The sequence below is a fragment of the Fulmarus glacialis genome, unplaced genomic scaffold (assembly GCF_000690835.1).
Source record: "Fulmarus glacialis isolate BGI_N327 unplaced genomic scaffold, ASM69083v1 scaffold30660, whole genome shotgun sequence".
NCBI classification, from domain to species: Eukaryota; Metazoa; Chordata; class Aves; order Procellariiformes; family Procellariidae; genus Fulmarus; species Fulmarus glacialis.
This window is the reverse complement of record NW_009186280.1, coordinates 1-21,834: the sequence shown is the minus strand read 5'-3', so window position 1 is coordinate 21,834 and position 21,834 is coordinate 1. Positions and strand designations below refer to the sequence as shown.

At 36.5% G+C, this 21,834-nt stretch overlaps 1 protein-coding gene across 1 annotated transcript; it reads right to left on the bottom strand.

The window, feature by feature from the left end:
* Window positions 1-654: 654 nt before the first annotated feature.
* On the bottom strand, window positions 655-21,105 carry LOC104083826 (solute carrier family 12 member 7-like; the record flags this gene model as incomplete). The annotated part of the gene is made up of 12 exons (XM_009587469.1): window positions 655-746; window positions 1,221-1,354; window positions 4,129-4,143; window positions 5,404-5,585; window positions 7,678-7,794; window positions 10,781-10,888; window positions 12,631-12,762; window positions 12,913-13,082; window positions 13,414-13,609; window positions 16,465-16,633; window positions 18,788-18,892; window positions 20,986-21,105. Coding segments are annotated over 12 exons (1,540 nt in total), but the record flags the coding sequence as incomplete, so codon positions are not given.
* Window positions 21,106-21,834: the final 729 nt, after the last annotated feature.

The following is a 21,834-nucleotide window of genomic DNA, read 5'->3' as shown; positions in this document are numbered from 1 at the left end:
CATAAGAAAACCCACACAACTTGACAATTTATTATTACTGTCACCTGGAGGCTTCAGCTACCTGGCTAAGTATTTTAAATAGAGAAATGTTATTTAAAACAAGTGTGGCAAATCATGAACTTCGGAGAAACACTTTATGCACATAATATACAAATTTGAGTGGTTGTATATGTTTCTGAATGAAGTTTCCTGAAGCAGGACTAATCCCAACAGAAGCAACATAGCCGCATTTTGGTAAGGGAAGAAGCCAACCTCTCCTAAAACCTTTCCCTTTTATTTAGATGCGTAACGAAGATTAAGATCATCAAAAGTTGCTTACATTTCTATATGTTTAAAGATACCATTGCATTACCATCTCTTTTCTTGTGTTTTGCCACAGTTTAACAAGGTGTCAGAATATGCTACATATAAATATCCTAACCCATCCACCATTTATTAATTCACTACAGAAATATTTTCTACATAAATCTATCTTCTTAAAATATAATTTAGATACAACTTTTTAATAGAAAAACCAGAACACATCATCAGATTGCAGGTAATTTTCAATGGACTAGAACTCTTAATGAAGCTGCTCAAATTATGTCAAATAACTTTGTTTCATCTTTTTTTTTGTGGGGGTGAGGCGGGATTTGAACAAAACGTGCAAACAGGTTAAGAATAAATGGTGATCACTTCACGTCCACTGCCTCGGACCAGAAGAACTCTATCCAGACCTTCTGTCAGAACTTCCAAAAACTCCATGTCTGAAATATCATTAAGTCAAGGAATTTATTCAGAAAAGAAACAAAATAGCCACTAATCTCTCAAAAAGTCTGATATATAATGCAAAAATCAAGTTCAACAATTTCATCAAGGAGTTTTCCTGTGTTACCCTTTACTGTCCCATTATGTAATCCACCTGCTTGCTCAAGTGGAAGCAAGGCTTAATTTGGGGGAAATTTCTAGTTCTGCCCTACTCACCTACAGAAAAGATAAAAATAGAGATTTTAAAAATAAGTTCAAAATTGGGGAACGCTTTACATCCATTCAATTAAAAAAACCCCACCACTACCAACACTTCTTAAAACTCCGTCTGTGGAATCAAAAGTTGTTTTCTTAAAGGCAAGCTTATGCTTACCATGGTTACTAATGGTTATCCCAACAAATAGACCATGACACAATCACAAAAACCACACTCCTGATTTCAAGAAATAGGGAAGCGATATAGTAGAGGATACAGTTTTCATCCCCTTTTCTGTTTTTAGGAGGTCCAGGCATATTCAGAAGAACTAGCTGAGCATGTTGTGATTTATTAAGCACTACTCCATTGAGCTTCACAGCGGTGTGCATTCTTCTCACGTTTGACTGATTCCTAGCATGCAAACAAACATTTTTAAGTATTTTCACAATACTTATGTATTTGATTTATATGTTATGTATTTGAATATATAAATTTAATCCTTATGCATGTAGGATAAACTATTTTCATGGACAGCAGTACTGGTACACATTGAAAATAAATTTGAGAAAAATGCAATACCTAGGTTTAAACCATGTTTTTCTCCTTTGAAAAGAACATTTAACTCAAATTCAAGCAATTCTAAGCAGATTGCCAAAATGCACAAGTCTTCCAACTATCAGTTCTTTTACAAAGATGAAGCAAAAACTTAATTTCAATATAAATTAAGTTTAGTCAAAACCACCGAGAATCCAGTTTATTGAATTATATAAATTATATAAAAAAGTAACTAGATTTGTACAAGAAATTCCAAAAAAAGGAATTACAGGAATGCAATGGAAAGATTACAGTATTTATGTTGTATAGTACAAGATTTCACTCATGCTCCTTTGGAAACATTACAAGATTACTATAAGCCTGGTGAAAATTCAGAAACAGCATAGATTTTATGAAAAAATTATTAGTTTCTTATGTCATAAGAGTAACACAGTAAGCAATGAACCGAAATTGAACCTCTCCCCTTACATTATCAATATTAACTAATGCTTTGCTTGTTGTGTCCACAAATATAATTATTGTAAATTTGTGGGCAAGAGGATGAAACTGCTAGGACTTCAGAAGTTTCCTTACTTTAGGATCTACCCTTGTTAGTTGCAAAACAAAAGAACAGTTTCCTTATAGTTCCTGAGAAACTGCCATCTGTGTAAAACTAGCCAAGACTAGAAATGAATCATACGCTACAGGGCAACAGAAATATCCAGACTCTACCTAAGCCCATTTATCCAAAAGATCCGCTGCCCAAAAGTAGATTCTTTACAAGTGAAATGAGTCACTTCAAAGGGTAAGAGTGACAGCACATCTCAAGAACTGAGATACTGGTATGCTGATATAAGACACTTATATCACTCCATCCTACGCAATTTTCTTAGCACTGTAACTAGTGGTCTCACAGAAAAAGCACAACTGTCCCCTGCTCAGCTGGGCTCACATACTGCTCTATGGCAGAGAGATGACTGGCAAGTTAGTAGCAACAGGACATAAGATATACTCTGAAGTGCCTGATCAAGTCTGGCATCTTTTGAATTCCAGTAACAATAATCAAAATTACAGCACAAACCCCAGCACTGTTTCAGCTCAAGTAAACAGAAATTAATGACATCTCTTCTCCCACAAGAAGAACATTTAGGAGGCAAAAGTTTACAAAAGGAAACGCACAACTTTGTTCTACTACCAGAGGTCACTTCAGGGGACTACACTAACACTTGATCCTAGAATCTTCTAGCAACAAGAGGCTACCCTCAGATTATATAGACAAGTGTAGAGTTGAGAACAGCAGCCAGATACAGGATCATTCAAACACAGGGGACCAAGAAAGATGGAGAATGCTGGGAGCATACATACATGTGTTCTACTAAGTCCCCTTTTTTTTTTACTATGAAAGGAAAAGCCGTTAACAGGATACTATTAGAAGTAGCATGTCTCATGTTGTATTTTCATCCTTGATTTTGCAGGGGCAATTAGAAAGAAAAAGACATTTGGCCTGAAGTTTAATGGTCAGTGGAGACCAGGCCCATCAATTTCAATTTGAGTTCCCTGCCCCTCCCCCCCCCCCATTTTCCCCCAAGACAATGACATTTCCAAAACTGAGTTTATCAGTCCCTCCTGGGAGGTTTTCTGTCACAGCGGCCATTTGACCTAAGAACCAACTGTACAAAAACCATATATGGAACAAAAGAATATTTGAAGCTCAGTTTTTCAGAAGCAGAGAAGCTTGAGAAGACCAAAGAACAACTATGAAGAAGAGAGGCAAGAGCGTGTAACTGATGAGGTGTACAAATATTGGAGTAGAAACATTGTTAAACTAAAGATAAAAAGCAGGGGAAATATGGAGGATGTAAACTTGTGATGGACTGGGCAAGAATTCAGCACTGAAATAACAGCTCAAATTGACTAAAGGTGAATTGTGTACAATGTGAACTGAGGCTGACTAACTTCATTTAGCCATCAAGCACTGGTAGAACTGAAATTATACATAACACACAAAGTAAGCTTTCTGAGTTTTCGTAAGAAGCTCAATTTGTTAAACAGCCAAGATGAAGAAAACACTGGGCTCTGGAAAAAAGCAGAGCAGTCACAAGTCAGTTCCACTCAAGAACAAATAGAGATTTAGTGTCCCATTTTTGTATGCTGTCATAGCCAAAGTATATCTGAACTTGTGTTATTTCTACACATGAATGGGTTGGTAGAAGGGAGGCAAGAACTGACATTTGATGAAACGTTTAAGTTCCCTTTGTGAACAAATTCATCCGTATTGTCCAAGTAGTTATAGCACAATGGAGGCTATTTTTCCAGAACAAAAATATACTCACTTTTTAATGTAATTAATTAGAAAGCTAAATATTACCCCGGTGCAGAGAAGTACTGTCAAGTTTTACATTCTTACAGAAACCAAAATATACGTTCTGTGACTTACCTTGATAAGTTGATAATATTTAGAAGAAAACATTAACAAGTCACAATAAAGAATATTTTTTAGTGATAAATGCTAAATCACAGTTTATAAAACAAGTACAAAAGAATACACACATTGCAAATCATGATTTAGGAAACACACACACAATGTACAAGACCACAAGAACCAGGGAACACAGCCTACGTTGCTTAAGTGAAACAAAATTTAGACTTACAGATTTCCCCATTCTCTACATGGAAGGGAAGCAAATGCACAGAAAAAAAAAATATATGCCATCAGGTACACTTCTAATTCAACATTATTAATATATTGTACAGGCACACCAAGTTTGAACTGTAATTTCCACCCCCAACCACATACAGTAGTTTTAAAATAATAATGTCTGAAGTCTGCATCTTGCACAATTCTAAAGAAGTAATAGGAAATATTTCTAAGATATTAACAAAAAAACACCCTAAGAATTAGAGTCCAATGCCACCCAGAACAAAAACAGTGCTTTAGAGGGTGAGCAAGATGATGTTTGGAATTTGCAGAAGGCAAATTGTTTCTGAAGAGCTGAGAGCAAATCCACAAAACAATCTAGGATTTTAAGGTGCTGATTCTATATGTACCTTCTAACTCTACTGTCTACAAGTCCTAGATTTAAGACATGTTTTCTTTAGATATTAAAATTTCTCTTGACATCCACAGATTTGCTTTGGGCGTGTGCAGAAAATAGTCCAGGCCATGCTCATAACTGCATTCTTCCAGATCTTAAAAAATGCACGTGTGTGCTTGAATTGCAACATGAAGAAGCAAACAAGCTGATATCTTTCTGTCATTAGTTTTGTGTCTACTACATCAGGCTTGACACAGGCAGTAGCTCTTATATATTAAGTGACTTCTATTTAAGAAAAAGATATTAAGGAATATTTCAACAGGAAATACTTAATATAACAAGACATACATAGAAGCACAAATTTTATATGGCTTTAATTTACAGGATGAGGGCTGAATGTCTGTTTAAAAAAACCAAACCCACAACAACTCCACACAAAAACCAAAACATAAGCTAAATGTCTTGAAAGAATCTATCTGCTTCTTTGGTACTCCCTCCACCCCAATGAAACACATTAAATGAGATTGGGAAGTGATATACAGTAATTTGTTACCCACAGGAAGAGAGAAAAACAAAAGTTATCATTAAGCATTTAAACATATATGCTTTCTGGTACAGAAGTTGAGGTGACAGCTTGAAGTCTGTCATATTTAGGCTTCATTCACAACATTCTTGTGAATGATTCTTTATAGTCATTGTTGTTCCACCCAAGTCCATGCTAGTTTCCTAAGGATGGCATTTAAGTGAAGTGCATGAAAGATCATGTTTGTGCTTAACTTTAAATAAACCACAATCTCTTAAGAAACAAACCCCACACCAACCACCACCACCAAAAACCATGTGCTAAAATACACACAAATACAAAACTCCAAACAGCACATGTATACTTACGGCTTCATGTTGAAAATATCTTTAAAGCCAGACACATTCAAATCTTTGTTTTTATGCTTTTCAGCTACGAACTTTTCTTTAGTCCAGGTCATTTGCACTTTTTCTGGCACAGCAGCAGCCACACTTGCTTTGACCGCTGGAGCTGAGTGCGAGGCAGTGTTTCTGTCATGGATCAGCTGAGCCTGGCCACAAAACAATCATCCCAAGATTCAGCCAAAAAGAGCATTTTTAGATTACACATTATTAAAATTTTGAAAAGAAGGTTCACAGCAGTGGAACAAAAGAAGATACAGAAAAATGCACCTTACTTTGTGAACAAATACCAGACAGATACATTGTTATTTTCTCAGATACTGTCGCAAACACTGTCCATTTCACATGCCTTTAGCTGAACTACCAGCATGACTCATGGTCCCAGTAACACATCATTGGACTGGCTGATTTGAAGGCTAGCTATGTTCCGTTAGATTACTTATGCATGCAAGTGCATATTACATAACAAAAGCCAATCAATCTAACCACGAAGGGGCCTTCTCTTCCCTTATAACAGCAGAAACTCAAATCACAACTTCAAGAACACAATATTGTTGTTCCCACATGCATACACACTTCTGTATTCTCCATTTCCCATTCCCCTTGCTCCTCTTGAGGAAAGAAGGAAGAAATATTTAACACACGTTATTTATTACTTACCCTCACAATATTTTTTCCATAGGCTTCTGTATTTCCATCAAAAGCCACACAAGTACAGAACCTTAGACTCTTAAAATCGTAAGTGAATTGGTATGGGGGGAGGATTGTTTTTGTGGTTTTGGGTGTTCTGTTTTTTGGGGGGGTGGGGGTTTTTTTTTTGGTGTGTGGAGGTTTTGGGGGTTTCTTTATTTTGCTTTGGTTTTGTTTGTTTTTTAAAGGCCTTCAGCAGTTAGAAGTCTGTTCAGAGGCTTGTTAAAAATCATGAGTTGAAGCCCCTGCTCCATTTGGGAGCCTCAATTATTCACGTTAGTGACGGTCACGTCCCTCCACATATGTGATGATTCAGAAGAATCAATTTAATTCAGGTCGCAATCAAAAGCATGAATAAAATCAAAGCAGATGAGAAAACTATCTTCCATCTCTGAACAGTGATTCCCCTAATTGTTCAAACTGTAATTGCAGCTGTTTTTAAATGCCTAAGAGCTTCTGTATTTTTCCTAAATTATTTCCCTAGTCCCTATCCTTGAGGATTCCCAAATCCTAGAGTTCAATTCTGAGGTTCACATAAATATCTACTTGTTTGACGGTCTTCATATCTCCCCAGAAGATTAAATCACAAGTCAAGACTACGAATCAGAAGTTACTGTGAATACAGTTCTATCATGAGAACAGAAAAAGCTAACAAATACATGCAGATACTATATGTGCCATACAGCAGTATCTAATGAACTAAAGTTTCAAACTAATGACTGTAGGATGAGTTCAGTACAACTATGCTTCAATGGAAGAAATTTTGCCATTTTTAGAAAGACAGCGAGGCAAAGAGAAATTCTGACCTACAGCACATGTTTATAAAAATGCAAAGACAACAAAAGCACATTTTTGTTAGTGCTATTTTGATACCAAATTAATGACATGGAATACAACACATTCTTCTCATACTTCATGAAGAAAGGCAAACAAAGGTATACAAGCATTTCTACAAACTAGGCTACACATCTTTAGATATGAGCAACACTTCAAGTGCACACTAGAACCATTGATTACATTAGTACATTTCCTTTTAAACTCACCATGCAGAAAGTAGTAATGACATTTATGGGTTAATAATGGCTTGTCAATCAGTATAGAAATCTCCTTAAAAGCCCGAGTATATCTATATGGTCTCTGAGAAACTTCAGTACTTCAACATAGGAACTATAAAGGAAGGCAATGCTTTGTGAAAGCATGAAATATGCTTATTAATGAAACACCCACTATTTAAGACTTCTTAAGAGATAGAAAACAGAAATATCTTTGCTTCTGACTCTTAAGAAAAACAGGCACTCTCAGAATCATAAGTGTTTCTTTTATGGAAAAGAAGCGTGAGAAAAATAGGATGTAGTTCATGTCACAGAAGCATCATCTAGAGAAAAAATATAGGATAAGAATGAATTTAGAAAAACAGTAAAATTAAAATTTATGAAGAACTGTTCTATATCAATGAATAATCAAGTTGTTCATTTGTAGTTCAGTTTGCAATAGTGGCACTTCAAGTGTTGCAATGGAAAAATATATCTAGCCAGTACTATGTCCAACTACCTCCTCCTCTCGATAATCACTAGTCAGCAGTGCCTGCGCATCTTGGCCAATGGACTGTGGACTGGAGTAGCTTTTTCTTCTGATTGAGCCTCGAGACTCATCAGTGATGCTCTGAATCTGGGACAAAAAGGTTACCAATGACAAAAAAAAACAGTCTATAGAAAAAAGCGAATGATCATATTATTCAACAAAAATTGTCTTCATTTAAATAGATGAGATTTCGTATTGTAGCTTGTTATAAACTTGGTTTGTTTTAACAAACATGCCATTTGTTTATATATACTATGGGGCTCTTTTTGAAATGTTTAGCAGTTAGTTATGAAGTCTCTTTACAGAGATTTGTGAAAACAGGAAGCGGATTGAATCCTTTAGTGTACATGGGAACCTCAAATAGTCACTTGTTTGCAAGGGTCACATCCCTTCATATATGTGATGATTCAGATGAATTGATTTTATTCAGTTACAATCAAAAGTATGAAAAAAAAAATTAACCAGCTGAGAAAGCTGCTTTCGGACTCTAAACACTGCTTTATTTCACAGTGATTCACAAACTATTGTTGTGCTCCTCACCTACATGCACCCACATTTCTGCCAATCTTACCTAGCAGCAGCAATCTGCACAACAGCACTTGCACTGCGCAACCCAACACAAAGTAATGGTGGGATGGATGACTGCCTCCTCACAGTTCCAACAATATCACTGCCTGGTCCAACAGTCATTAGTCAGGACTAACTAGAGAAGGAAGTCAACAACTACTAGGAAGGGCAGCAAAGAAGTGAACGAGGCTCTACATTTTCTTTCATCTTTGCAGCGCTATTGTCAAAGTCAAATAAATAAATGTTTCGCAGTTGCACCTAAGTCTGCAAATCTTACTCTTTGCTGGCATATGTTGTATTTACACTTGAATAGAAGCAAATCAACCAAGTTTCTCAAAAAAGGAAACAAAAATCCGATGAGTCCCCATGCCCCAGTTCCACAAGAAAACCTGGGGCAAGATCAAATAAAGTTCCATTTAAAAAAGTGACAGAAGAGGGCACAGGGAGGGTGATTCCTTCGGGATAAGAGCACGCCTACGAGGGAAACAGCAAAAGAATGCTGTACAAAAACAAATTCTCCTCCTCATGAAGGTCTGAACCTCATTTGAAGCACAAAAATGAGATTAAAATACTAATCTTGGTGGTAACAATACTACGAGCACCATTCAATACTACAAGCATCATTCAAAGCTGGAATATCAGGGTTATATTTGAATGTCTGGAGACAGATAATGAAAACAAAAGCAATACTAACTTGAACTAGTGATACCAATGAGAGAAATGTTTTGGAGGTCATCATAAAACTGGAGGGGATGGCTCAGCTCATTTAAGACAAGACAATCAGATTAAGGGAGGGCCTGGCACGCTGAGTGCATATACTCAACTTGCAACTCCAGAGGAAGTGAAGGCAAAACTAAAAAACATTTTCTGATGAAAATACAAAAGAACAAGGTAGATTAAGGTACGCTAATCAGAAAAAACAGATGGATATGGCTTTTATTTTTGGACAAGGCAGGAAATAAGTACTAGATGTTCTTGGAATTATCAAGGATTTTACTTCAGACCATGAAATCAATTCCATGGTATTTTGAACATCTCAGATTTTACCCTGCCTGATATGAAGGAACAAACTGAAACTATAATGGTGATGGTTGCATTCAGATAAAAGTGAGTAATAAAAAAAACACCAAACAAACATGAGCGAGGAGGGAGAAGAAAGAAATGAAAACTTCCAAGCAAACAACGCACTGAAGTAGTGCAGATTCCAACCAACTCACAGAGCTGAGGAGAAATTCTTTTGTCTCCACTACAATTTATATGCATAGACTACAGAGCCTTATGCCCTTGGGCTATTTGGAAAGCATTCATGAGGAAGTTAAATTCTTAAAAGCCCACTGTAGATTGATTAATCACTCAAACTCCACTGGAAAAATACTAGTGTTCAATAAAGAGATGAGAAAAATTTAAAAACACTGAGTAAGGAGTACAGGAGAGCTTGTTTTTTACTGAAAAGATGTTAGGCAGGCTCAGATCAAAAGAAAACTACCATGATGCAGATAAGAAGAAAGAGGATTTACAGCAGCACATTGTTGTAGCAATACAAGGCACCTTTAGGAACCTTAAAAAAATCCTGCGAAATGGAAAAAAAAAAAAAAATAAGGAGAGACTAAAAAAAAAAAAAACCAACAAACACAACTGCACGGACTTGTAGGATTAACACCAAAAAGGCTTAGGTATAAAATGAGTTACAATTATCAGTAGACAAAAAAGCCACAAGAAAAAAAAATTCTAGTTTTTTTACAAATGAGCAGTTAGACACAGTAGAGATCTCTGATTTGGCATGGGAGGGAAATCACCGTAAGTGACAGCAAAGCCAAAGCATTTAATACCTTTTACATCACTAGAAAGTGTTGATAATAATGGGATAGTTAACAGAAATGAGGGGGTAGAAGGACAAGCCAAAAGAAAAAAAAAAGATTTAAAAGGTACAAATATTCACAAAAATACAGCTGCATGAAGCTTGTCACTACAACGTGCAAAATACCACCAGGGACTAGTAAGGGTAGGGGAGCAGTAAACGTAGCATTCCCATCTGGATATTATAGGATTATAGGTTAGTCAGCCTAATTTTGGCTCCAGAAACAACAAGTAGTTGATGCATAAAACATTTAAAATAATGCAGAAACTAAAAAATCGTCCGTGTGAACTGAACAAGACCAAGTCACAAACAAAGCTAATCAGCCCAGCTGAATAATCATGAACCTTAGCTACTGATATATGTCAAGTTTGGAAATGCTCTGGGTATATTCCACACTGATGCTCAAATGTTTTGCTAGTAAATACTTGCACTAATCTTAACAAGAACAGGAAAACTCTAAACAACTGTTCAAATAAAAGAGGATTTCCCACCCCCCCTCGATTATTTTAACCTTGCAAGTGAAACCCACTGTAGAGAAACTAACATAGAATGCAGTCATAAAAGCTTTTGACTAGTTAGAAACTAATTAGAAGCCACTTCTACGAAGAAATACTACTTTCAGATTTTTCACAGAGCATCTTGCCAAGCCGATCTTTCCCTTTCGTTCTTTGATAGCTGCATCTGTTTTAGCATCTGAGATCGCTGTTCCATCATAAGTGTCTTCTCATATGTGAATGCAGAAATATCGTTTTCAAACTGCAAAAAGAGATTGGCATTAGAAACATCAGAAGAAAAGTACTGCTCAGAAGAACAACGTTTAGACAGTGTACCACATTCATTCCTGCATTCATTCCGTCCCGGATGTATTTATGGCATCAGCGTAATCCCAAGCATATAATTGATCCATCATTCTTAAAACTTCATCTTCAAACAGCAATCTCATACATCGAGCTATCCTACTATACCAATATCAATGTGATTTTTATCTAAATTTGAGGTACTTGGGACAGAGTTTCCACTGTTCTGTTCCAACTAGGCTGCAGAAAAGACAAAGGGTTGAAAGCGCTTATTTAAACTGGGTCTGCATTGCTGCTTCCTGAGCACGTGTGCGCTTAAAAACTGTCTAGACCCACAAAATAATACATTGTCCTTTCACCAGTGAGAAATGTGCACAAACAGAAGCATTTATGAAGAAACTTGGCATATATTCTCACATCAGCTCAAAGCTAAAATACAACGTAAAAATCTATAGCAGTCATCTGTGTTGTCACTGACTCGTAACATGCCTCTTATCTTTTGGAAGATTCTCAGGGTTAAATACGACCCACATAAGAAAAGAATAAATTGTGCTTCCTATACTATCTTCTGCTCAAAATCCAGCCAAGGCTGAGCCTTTTTTATGGCACTGTCTTCTTTCACCTGCACATGCCACAGCATTTTAGTCTTTTATATTCAGAACTCTAAACAAAACAAAAATAAATTAAAAAAAAAAAAAAGATTTATCTTACTTCCTAGTTCAAAATACTAACCAAATTTTTCATAAGCCATTTTTTTTATAAGTAACTTAAACGATTCTTAGAATTTGCTTTATGGCTGATTAACATGATAAATCTTTTTGATAGGTTTTGTTCATTCCAGGAACTGGTTGTGGCAGAAGTTTTGAACCAGTTGACCCATCTTCTTCATCCCACTTCAGAATGAGTTTAAAAGGTGTTGTTGGGTTTTTTTGTTTTGTTTTTGTTTCTGTTTTGTGGGGGAAGGGCAAGGCTTGGGGGTTTTTTGGGTGTGGTGTTTGGTTTTTTTTTTTGGTCTTTGGACATTATGCTCGTCACCTTTGAGTGCTGGAAATAAAGTTTTTTCCTTAGTTGCCAAAAAAAAGCGTGTCTAGACAGAATACAGCTTTAGTCCTTTCTCTTTAGCAGTTTACGACCAGTATTTAAAAAGGCAAAAAAGTTACAAAATTCATTTTGCCACCATTTGACTTGTGAATCTCTAGCTGTATTGTCTTGCTGTTCAGTGCCAAAGAGGCTGGCAATGCCAAAACCAACCGACATACTCTCATGGGGGCCTAGGGATTCCTTTTTCTAGAGAGATATTCATACAGCAGTTGGAGACACAGACATGTTCATCCTCTCTCATGCTGGATGCCATGGATTATTAGATTAAGCACATTCAGTCTTCCATTTCACTGCCTGCTAAAAATTCAAACTTTTTCCTTCCTGAGTGAACTATCTCTATGGACTAGTCCTCATAAATAAAGTAGGCATTAACACATCAAAATGGCTCAACTCTACTTGACAAAACCATTAAACTCACCATCACATACACTAGCATTGTGACATGGTAAGATACTGTTGCTTTAAAAAAACTTCTTGTTCTTGGTGGGACTGCAATCTTCCCCTTTTTATATTTGGGCTAACATCTTAGTGTCAAAAATGCTAAATCCGTTTTCCCAAGTTTAGTTTCAGTTGCACCTAAAAAAATATGCAGTAACATACCATTTCAACAACTTCCACTTCAGCATTCAGTCTAAGATGATATAAGAACATCTGAAGATCCTTCTTCATTTGAATGCTATTATCATCCATTTGAGCGACAGTGAAGATACGCATTTTACATTTTCTCCAAACCTATCAAAAAGATACATTATAACAATTCATAACACAGTGATTGCTGTCACCACGCATTACTCTTTCACCTTGATAGAGTATTTCATTAGAAACCCTTAGAACTACTCATTGCTAGAAAATGCAATCCCAGCCATTTTCTGTTGTCCTTGCCTTGTGCTGTCGAAGGAGAAAAGGCAGTAACATCAGCATACCACCATCATGAACAATCCACCACACATCTATGTTGCCTTCAGTAAAACGTTCTTGATTTGTTGGAAATAAGTCAATGTTTTTAGCCACCAAGAGTGCTTGCTGAGCTGCTGTTGTTTCTCGTACAGTGTCTGCAAGGGAAAGCAAGACATTTGATCAAGAACTAGTTTTCATTCACAGCTTTTGTTTTTGTTTTAAATTCAAAAGCTTAAATCTTCCCAGATTCTGCTGAGGCAAAAGAGGAGCATCCTGGGTTTACTGACTCACCTGCTTAGGAGAAGAACAAGAGAAGCCATGGTTGAAGAGGCTGAGGGCTGAGAAAACCCACACCACGTGAAATCAGCTGTGGGGAAATACTCAGTTGTCCACCGGATGTTCAGCATCACATTTTCTCCACACAGCAAATACATTAGTTACATAGTTGTATTACAAACGCAAAGAAGAAAGTCAATAAACACATACCAACAAAATTTTTCCAAGAGAAACGATTTTCTGCCTGCTTCCATGACTGTGGCCACGCCATCAGGACTGTGTTGTGCTTCATCCCTCCTAGACCAGCTGACTGAATCAAATAGGATATTCCATCTCTGAAATTAGGAGACACGACAATCTGGCAAAATCCTTTAGTCTTTTCTACTCCCATTAAGGCCTTAACATTCTGCAAAAGGAAGATTACACATGGGGAAATGCAGTCATCACCACTGGTAAAAAACACCATAAGGAGTAACAGCACTAAATAAGAGCAAAACATTAGCTACAGTGTACAATCAACATCAAGAAACTGCTAATTCCAAAAGAGGGAACATGATTCTGTGACAACTAAAACCCAAAACACCCACCTCCCCAGAAGACACCACACAGAGGTTTTTCATTATTTTAATTATTCAGCCTTTTATTTCCAAAGAAGAATGAAAAAGACACGAATAAAACCACATTGTCAAAAATAAATGAAGTAACGCTGCTTCAGGTAAAGTCAAAACTGCTGACTGACAAAGCACCGTATGTTTGGAATGACAAGTCTTTTCTTTTGGAATTGGAAGGTTTGGAAAAACGTGATGCCAAGGACTTTAGAAGAAGAGGCCGTCAAAGCTCCTTAAACAACTTGGACATTAAGAGGCTGATTCTTTATTTATCAACTCCCAACACGGAAAAAATAGATGTGCAGGAGACAATTGGAATCACTGGTTGAATAATGACAAGATGAACTGACTAGATTAAATCTCCCACACCCCTTTAATTTCGACGTCTCCCCTTCATTTAAACACTGACAAACACACAGACACATAACCAAGTAATTTAAAAGTAGCATTCAAAATTGTATCAAGGTTGACTAGGAAACATCAGCTTTGGCATTTACTATCTTTTCATGGCATGACTTTAAAAATCCCATCATCATCAATGCCTTGTGTGGGAGATCAGCATGGTTTCAGAAGGAAGAACCAGCACATCAAAATTTGGAATTTTGGAAGCACCAAAATTCCTATTAAAAACCATCAGGAACAGATTTGATCATAGAATGCCTGGCACTGGCTCAGTGTGGCTTCACATCAGAAATTCTGGTTAGTAGAGAAAAAAAGTCTTCAGAGAATTTGGTAGCAAAGCTAACAAGTCCGTCTGTGCAAACAATATCTGCGAGGGCATATCAGTTTAAATAGATGCTTTCTTCTTTTTAAAAGACAGACAGGAGAAATCTTGATTTCCTACAAATCTTCTAGAAACATTTTCTAGTTGAAATTTTCCAAAACCAGTGAGGCCTCCAGGCACTCAAACTTTTACAATTCATCTTCATTTCCATTTTAAAAGCAAATAGTTTCCTCGATCTTAACACCAGGTTGGACTTTCTAGAGAACCCAGGGATTAGGTCTCCCTTAAATTCATTCGTGTTCTACCTCTCAAAAATGTAGCTGACTTCAAGTTAAGCCAACTACAGGTAACATTTCAAATCCTCATGGTTAACAGTTTCTGTTTAAAGGTTTTCTTTGTTTTATTTCAAAGGCCTGATTGTATTCTTGGTCTTGTTTTCTACTCATACGTGTTAATAACAACAACAGCTTAATAATTACTTTCACAATATATCATTGCTAGACTTTTTCCACCATGTTTTCAAGCTAATTGCTCTCTTGGAGCCTTTTCATATGATATCAGGTAGTCCATCTGGCTTCACGCTTTGTTATTTTAAAAACCACTAGGGACAAGTGTGAATACCAAGAGGGAGAAAAAAAAAAGCTGGGAGAAAAAGGGCAGTTAGCTTTGTTAAGCCCATTTCAACATCATAAATGCTCATCTATTTTAGAGATACCAGGTCTGAGTAAGTCACAGGCGTTTTTACAGAGCTTTGAAGATGACTTGGATCAAAATAGCAGACAAGATACTCTTTTCAACAACACTGAAGATATAATGGCAATCAAAGCCAACTTTTGGAGTAGACGTTATAGTAGTTTTCTAAAGGCAATAGATTTTTCAATAGTATTTAATAAAATACATGAAACATGGTATTTTCTAAAAATGTTTCCCCACTCTATAAAGTTAGGAGAGTTTGTGTAGGTAAGCAAAAATAATCATCTATACCAAGTTACCCCAATACTGGATTAAACAAAGAAGTACACGAGTTGTTTAAGACCGAACAAAAAGGGAAACGTGCTTTGCACTGAAAGTCCAAGCTGTATGAACAATGGATCTTCAGAAGCTCAGTCTGTTAACTTCCCTTTTTCCTTCAGGGGAAAATTTAAAATTAAGTCCGGGTATTTTCAAGGGCTTCCCACAAAAATATCTATGTATTTCCAACTGGGTAGCACAGTCAAATACTGACAAGTTGTCAGGAAAAAAGAGAAACATTCAAATTAAATTCACTTGTATTTGTAACCACAGTTAGAGGTCATCTTAAATTACATGACAACTTACTATTTTTTTCCTACCTCATCCTACCTTCGCTGGAGATATGGGATAGATAGGAAAGAAAAAAAAAGAGAAAGAAAATAAAGGATCTCAAGAAGGATGCTGTTTACAGTTAAGCAACAGAGTAGGATTCCAGCAAAGACTGCTCCTAACCCTAGCTCTGCTATGTATTTCTAGGACAATGTAGAAAATAATATCATGCATACATCCAGAGGATGAAATTATGCCAAACACATCTGCATTTGTTAGATAAATGTTAAGTTTTTTGTTAAATAAATCTGTTTTCTGTATAAGGTAATTTGTTAAAAATAAAATCTATCACTTGGCTTTTTCAAGAATGTAATTTGATTGTGAGCCCAGGGCTTTCAATATTAAAGAAAATAAAAATCTAAGAAGTATCAGCATTGTCTCATCCTATTGGGAAATTTTATAAAACAAAAAACTACACACACAACCCTATTCTTTATATATAATCATTGATTGTGCTGATAGTAAAAAATTGATGGTTTATTCAATACTTTACAACAGTTCTGTTCTAATTCAAGATATGAGTTATCCAGATTCAACATTTAAATACTAATGGAAGTTACAAGTGTTTGTAAGCTGTCTTTCACACACCTCTTCAGCTTTCTGAGTTTCTGTACATTTATCCAAGAAGATTCCCTGAAGCACAGAGCCCACGATAGTCAGTCCTTTACCAGCCTTCAACTGAGAGGTGAAAGAAAGCAATCTAGGATGTTTCACCAACTGCTCACCATCCAAGTTTAACAAGACCAAAAGTTGAGGCCTGCCAAAAAAAAAAAGTTAAACACACGCACACACATATATATAGAAAAGCAAGAAAGAATTGGAAAATTAAAATTAACAGTTAATAAAATGCAGATTAAGTGCTTAATTCAATGGAAAATATTCAACTATCAAGTAACGCAGTCATAATTTGCAATAGCAACAACACTTTAGGTACAGAATACCTACATGAGCCACCATACCGTCATTCTGAAAAGCTACCTTAAAGAATAGTTTTACCAAGAAAATTATTGAATCAGAATTATCACCCTTCCAAGGTCATCTAGTGCAACCTGCTGCTTGAAGTGTTTAAACATTGAATGCACACCAGATTGTTTACAGCTCCATCCAGCTCTTCAGTGCTTAGTTATTGTCATCTCAATTTTTATTTCTTTTCTTTCTCCATTTTATCATGTTCTTTCATTCTCCTACCATACACTGCTGTAAGGAGTTTGACTCCATCTTCTCAGTAACCTTCTTTTAGGTACTGGATGTTTACTAGTTAGTTATATCAGCTTTTAGGCTCCCCTTAAGCCTCCTCCAAGCTGAATAAGCATAGCTCCCTCAGCCTCTCCCCACAGGAGATATGCTCCTGTACCCCAACCATCATCTCGGTGGTCCTCTGCTGAACTCACTCCAGCTTAGTGATGTCTTTCCTATACTAGTGTGCCTAAAACTGGATGAAATATTCTAGATGTACTCTAATGAGTGCTGAGCAAAGAGGAATATTATTTCCCAATATATTTATTTCTCAGTATACTAGCTATGCTCCTGTTGACGCAGCACAGCATGTCACTGCCAAGGCACACTGCTGGCTTACTATCTACTCGGAACCACAGGTCCTTTTCCCCAGAGCAGAGTACCATTGCACTGGACAAGCCTGTTCCAGGTACTGGACTTTGCACTTGTCCTTCTGGATATTCATGATGTTCTTGTCGACCCATTCCTCTCCCTGCATAGGTCCTTCCAAAAGGACAGTCATACACTTAACCGTACTGATAGCACCCCCAAGTTCAGTTTCAACTGCATGCTTGATGAGGATGCATTCCATTTCCTTTAATCAATATCCAACCTGCTTACTTTTCCCAAACCAGGATTTTATAATTTTCCTGTCATTACTACAAATTCAAAAGAATGCCAAGGAGTTGGAGCGTATTTCCAGCCTCAAAACCAGCGCAATTTAAGACGTAACAAGAAGGTTCAGTTCTAGCAATTACTTCGACACAATAGAAGGATAGCTCATCTGGAACTGAAGCAATGCCAGACATTTAACAGGAATGCTCTTAGTCAACACTACATTACATTGGTGCCTCTGAGATGCCAAATTCAGACACAGATAAAGACAGTGGCTCATGTATTCCGTGGTAACTGCTTATGTGCATCAGTTCCATAACAAATGGTAAAATAATGCCATTACACTGAAGAGCAACAGAACATTGCATGTGCATGCACCCAGGGATACTATCACAGAGCAGTGATTATAATTAAAGTATCACATTTAGCAACAATTTCTTTTTTGTGTGTTTCACTGTTCAGAATTCTTCTGATTTGCACTACATTAATCAGAAGTGACAATGTGCAACATCCTTTTCTTTTTAAATGCTAAGTAATTTTTTTGTGTTGGTTTTGAGAAAATTTATAGTTTAACAAGTAAAACGAATATATTGCAAAAACAGTAATGGACATCTAACCCCGCTACATACAAATGGACAGCAAACCTGAGATTTTGTTTTAATGATATCTAAGCAATTTAGAAAGTGTTATTATTAAATGAAGCTATATCAAAAAGATTGCCACAAAAAATGAATTTAAACAAATAATGGATCCTCTGTATATTTATCGAGTGTATTTCAGAGGAAACATATATAGAATCAAAAAAGAAACCCCCACTTATGGAATTGGAACTACGTCAACATCACATGGATTTAAGTTTGAGTTAGTTTGCCCATATTGCCAGCAAGGTTGATTACGTGCTGACCATAAGTCGCATTCTATTGCGGTAAAATAATACTATTGCAATTACATCATTGCCATGCCCAAGTTAAAACATTATTTTAATGGTGAATTTCACTTTGGCCATTAGCTTTACCAGCAGTATTCCCAATAGATTTACATATTTCAAGAATTATGTGACCTTGGAAGGCGTAGGACTTACCTCCAGTTCTTGGTGTGAGGAGGACCATCTTCAACACGAAGCAAAGCATAGCGAGCTGCATTCAGAGACAGTCCTCGGATTCCATCACCCCATTCTTTTTCCGCTCTTCAGGGTGCAGAAGAGATTCAATTAACAGGGTCCCATTTATTTTGTACAAATTAAGTACATTTTCTCATATGAGGTATAGTGGGCATAAAAACCCAAACACTCTTTTTTGCATGAATGCATTAAAAACTCATCTTGCAGATTTAAATCAAGAATGAAGACTAGCCAAGATGAAGCAGTCTCAGGTCCCTTCAAGAGAACTATTTATTAAGTATTCATTAATATTTATTATGGTCTATTTTATTGATACTTCAAAAGCTTTTTTTAATCATGAGAGCTACTTAAGTTGCTTTTAAGCACTAAAATGAATAAGTGAGGGTTACTTAAAAGGAATTGTTTTAAAGCAGCAGAATGAGTAAGTGAAACTTGACTTTGTATGGATTAGAGTGTTATATCTTTCCCCCAACACCACCACTACAGCTTTCTCCACTTCCTTTCCTTCCCAGCTTCTCTCCCAGATGAGCCTAAAGCTTTATCCGGCCTCCTGCTTGCTTTAAATCTCCCTACATTTTCCACTCCTCTTTCTCCCAATACAAAGCTATGTTATGCGCCAGGTGGCCAACCAAATAAGAAAGAACTGTTAGGCTAACACATTACTTCCCTTCGTGGAGATTCTACTATGGCAAGGGGTCCATCTCCCTTGCTCTACCTTCCTCTCATTTCCATTAATGAATTCTCACTGAACTTTGTTACGCCTAGCCTTCTTTTGAAATTAGATGAAATAAGCCAAACTGAATTCAAAAGCTATTAAAGAACAACGTGGCAATTAAAATGCACCCTGACAGACAGCACAATCATGTAAGTTTCTTTTACTTAGCCAAAAATTAAAATAAAAACGGAGGTTTTCTCCAGACAGCAGTTTTTAGAACATTTCAGGGTGAGTTTCTCCCCGCCGCCAAATCAGCCCCTGCATTTGTAAAGGCAGGGAGAACAGAAGTTAAGTTTCTGCAAAAAAGAATGTCTTTCTGCAGGGTAGATGTGCTGGCTATGTGGCAACATTTGTAGAGCCTGTATACAAATTTGGATGTACGTATAATTTTATGTATGTGCATACCTACATATACACACATGCAGAACTGTTATCATCTGATCTGACTTCCTGGCTAAAATAGGCAAATTAATTTCCTTATAATTAACCCAGTAAATGGAGCTGTTACAATCCAGGAAAACATCTCACCTGGAAATGGAGATATTAAAAGATGAACCCACAAGGTGGAGCAGTTTATACCAGCTGATCCACTTAAGACTTGTGCTTAATCACTCATCAAAACAACTGGCCTCGCTTCAATTTCCTGCTCCAAGATCTTACTATTTTTCTTGACTAGAATCTTTCAGCATTGGGTATCTTTCCTTAGAAAGGGAAAGCACACACATTACTGATCAACACATCCAAACACTAGAGGTGATTATGTTTAGTTGGATTTTTTTTCAGTTGGGTTTTTTTGGGGGGTTTTTTGGTTGGTTGGTTTTTTGCTTGTTTGGTTGGGTTTTTTGTTTTGTTTAGGGTTTTTTTTTTAATGAACTCAGCATGCCTTTTAAGTCTCCTACTTGCACAGCATTTCTTACAGGTGTGGCTCTGCCCATGTCCCTTGTCAAATGCATACAATGCAAAATATGTTGCAATTTAAAGACTATCTAAGCCTTCAGAAAACAGATAATTTTCAGTGGGTGCTCTGAATCATACTGAACAATCCATTCTAAAAAGTGCTAAAGTCCACACAAAAGAATAGAGTTTTTTGGGCTTTAGCACAAGTTAATAAGAAGGTAACAGTTTTGTAATAGTTGCTGCTTGGTACTAAAAGGTGATGTTCCTGAAGTACCAAAACTTTACACCATAATCTCTGCTCAAATGAAAATTTCCCAGCCTTATTGGTTCTTATTTTGATTAGTTCTAGTTGTCGAGAAGTTTGGAACAGAGCTTCCAGAGAAATTAGAACCTGAAAACTTACAACCCTTAACAGAGACGGGATCTTACCTTGTTTCAAGGAATACTCTTAATTCTATTACTTCAGTTGTATCTATTTTACAGAAAAGTGCTTTTTGCTGATTGTTAAAGATATTAAATATAGAATAAATAAGATATATGGTCTTACCCTCTATATTCTATGTATTTGTATATACATCCTGCGATTAGCATGGCAATCAAAGCATAGTACCAAGAGCAAATGAACATCAAGGCAAGACATAAACTCATCCCCAGGAATGAGAGAGTCCTAAAAGAAACCATTTTTTCCATTTTTTTAAATAGGCATGCAAATGTTCTACAAAGTCAATTTCTTATTTAACTTCCAGAAAGGCCTTTCTTCTTCAAAGGCCATTTCATAGCTACTATACAAATGAAAATACATTTGTCCCAATTTTAGCTTATAAAGAAAAATTACATTCTGAACCTTTGTGTGACATAAATAATACAATTGAACTAGATATAACAACAGATTTACTACATGTGTCAGTTCTGAAACTCTGTCAGTACCTCCAAGCAAGGTCAGTTTCAAAACAGGTTGCTATCACTTACTTACTGTTGATTTGAATTTAAGCTAAAAAAAAATTCCCAAACAATACTAAACAACATCGTGTTACTTCCAGAAAAAATAGTTGATTAGTTTAAATCAAATTTGACTCATCAGTTATATTCTCCACTTCCGTTGTGACCCGACTCTTACGCAAGACCACAGGACAGTAGAAGGGGATACAGAAAACAATCTTTCAAAGGTTGTAATGAAAGAATGACTGCGAGCTGAAAAAGTTACAGAAGCATTTCCAGATTCAAGTTTGGGGGTTTGCCCACACTGTTATTCAAGATAGATGTAAGTCAGCTCAGAACTGGGCAGTTTTGAGAATACTTTTAGTCACATATGACACCCCAAATCTCTTTTCACCTGACTTCCAAATTTAGAGCTAGCTTTCACTGTGTTGACAAAGAGTGTCGGCAGACCCAACTT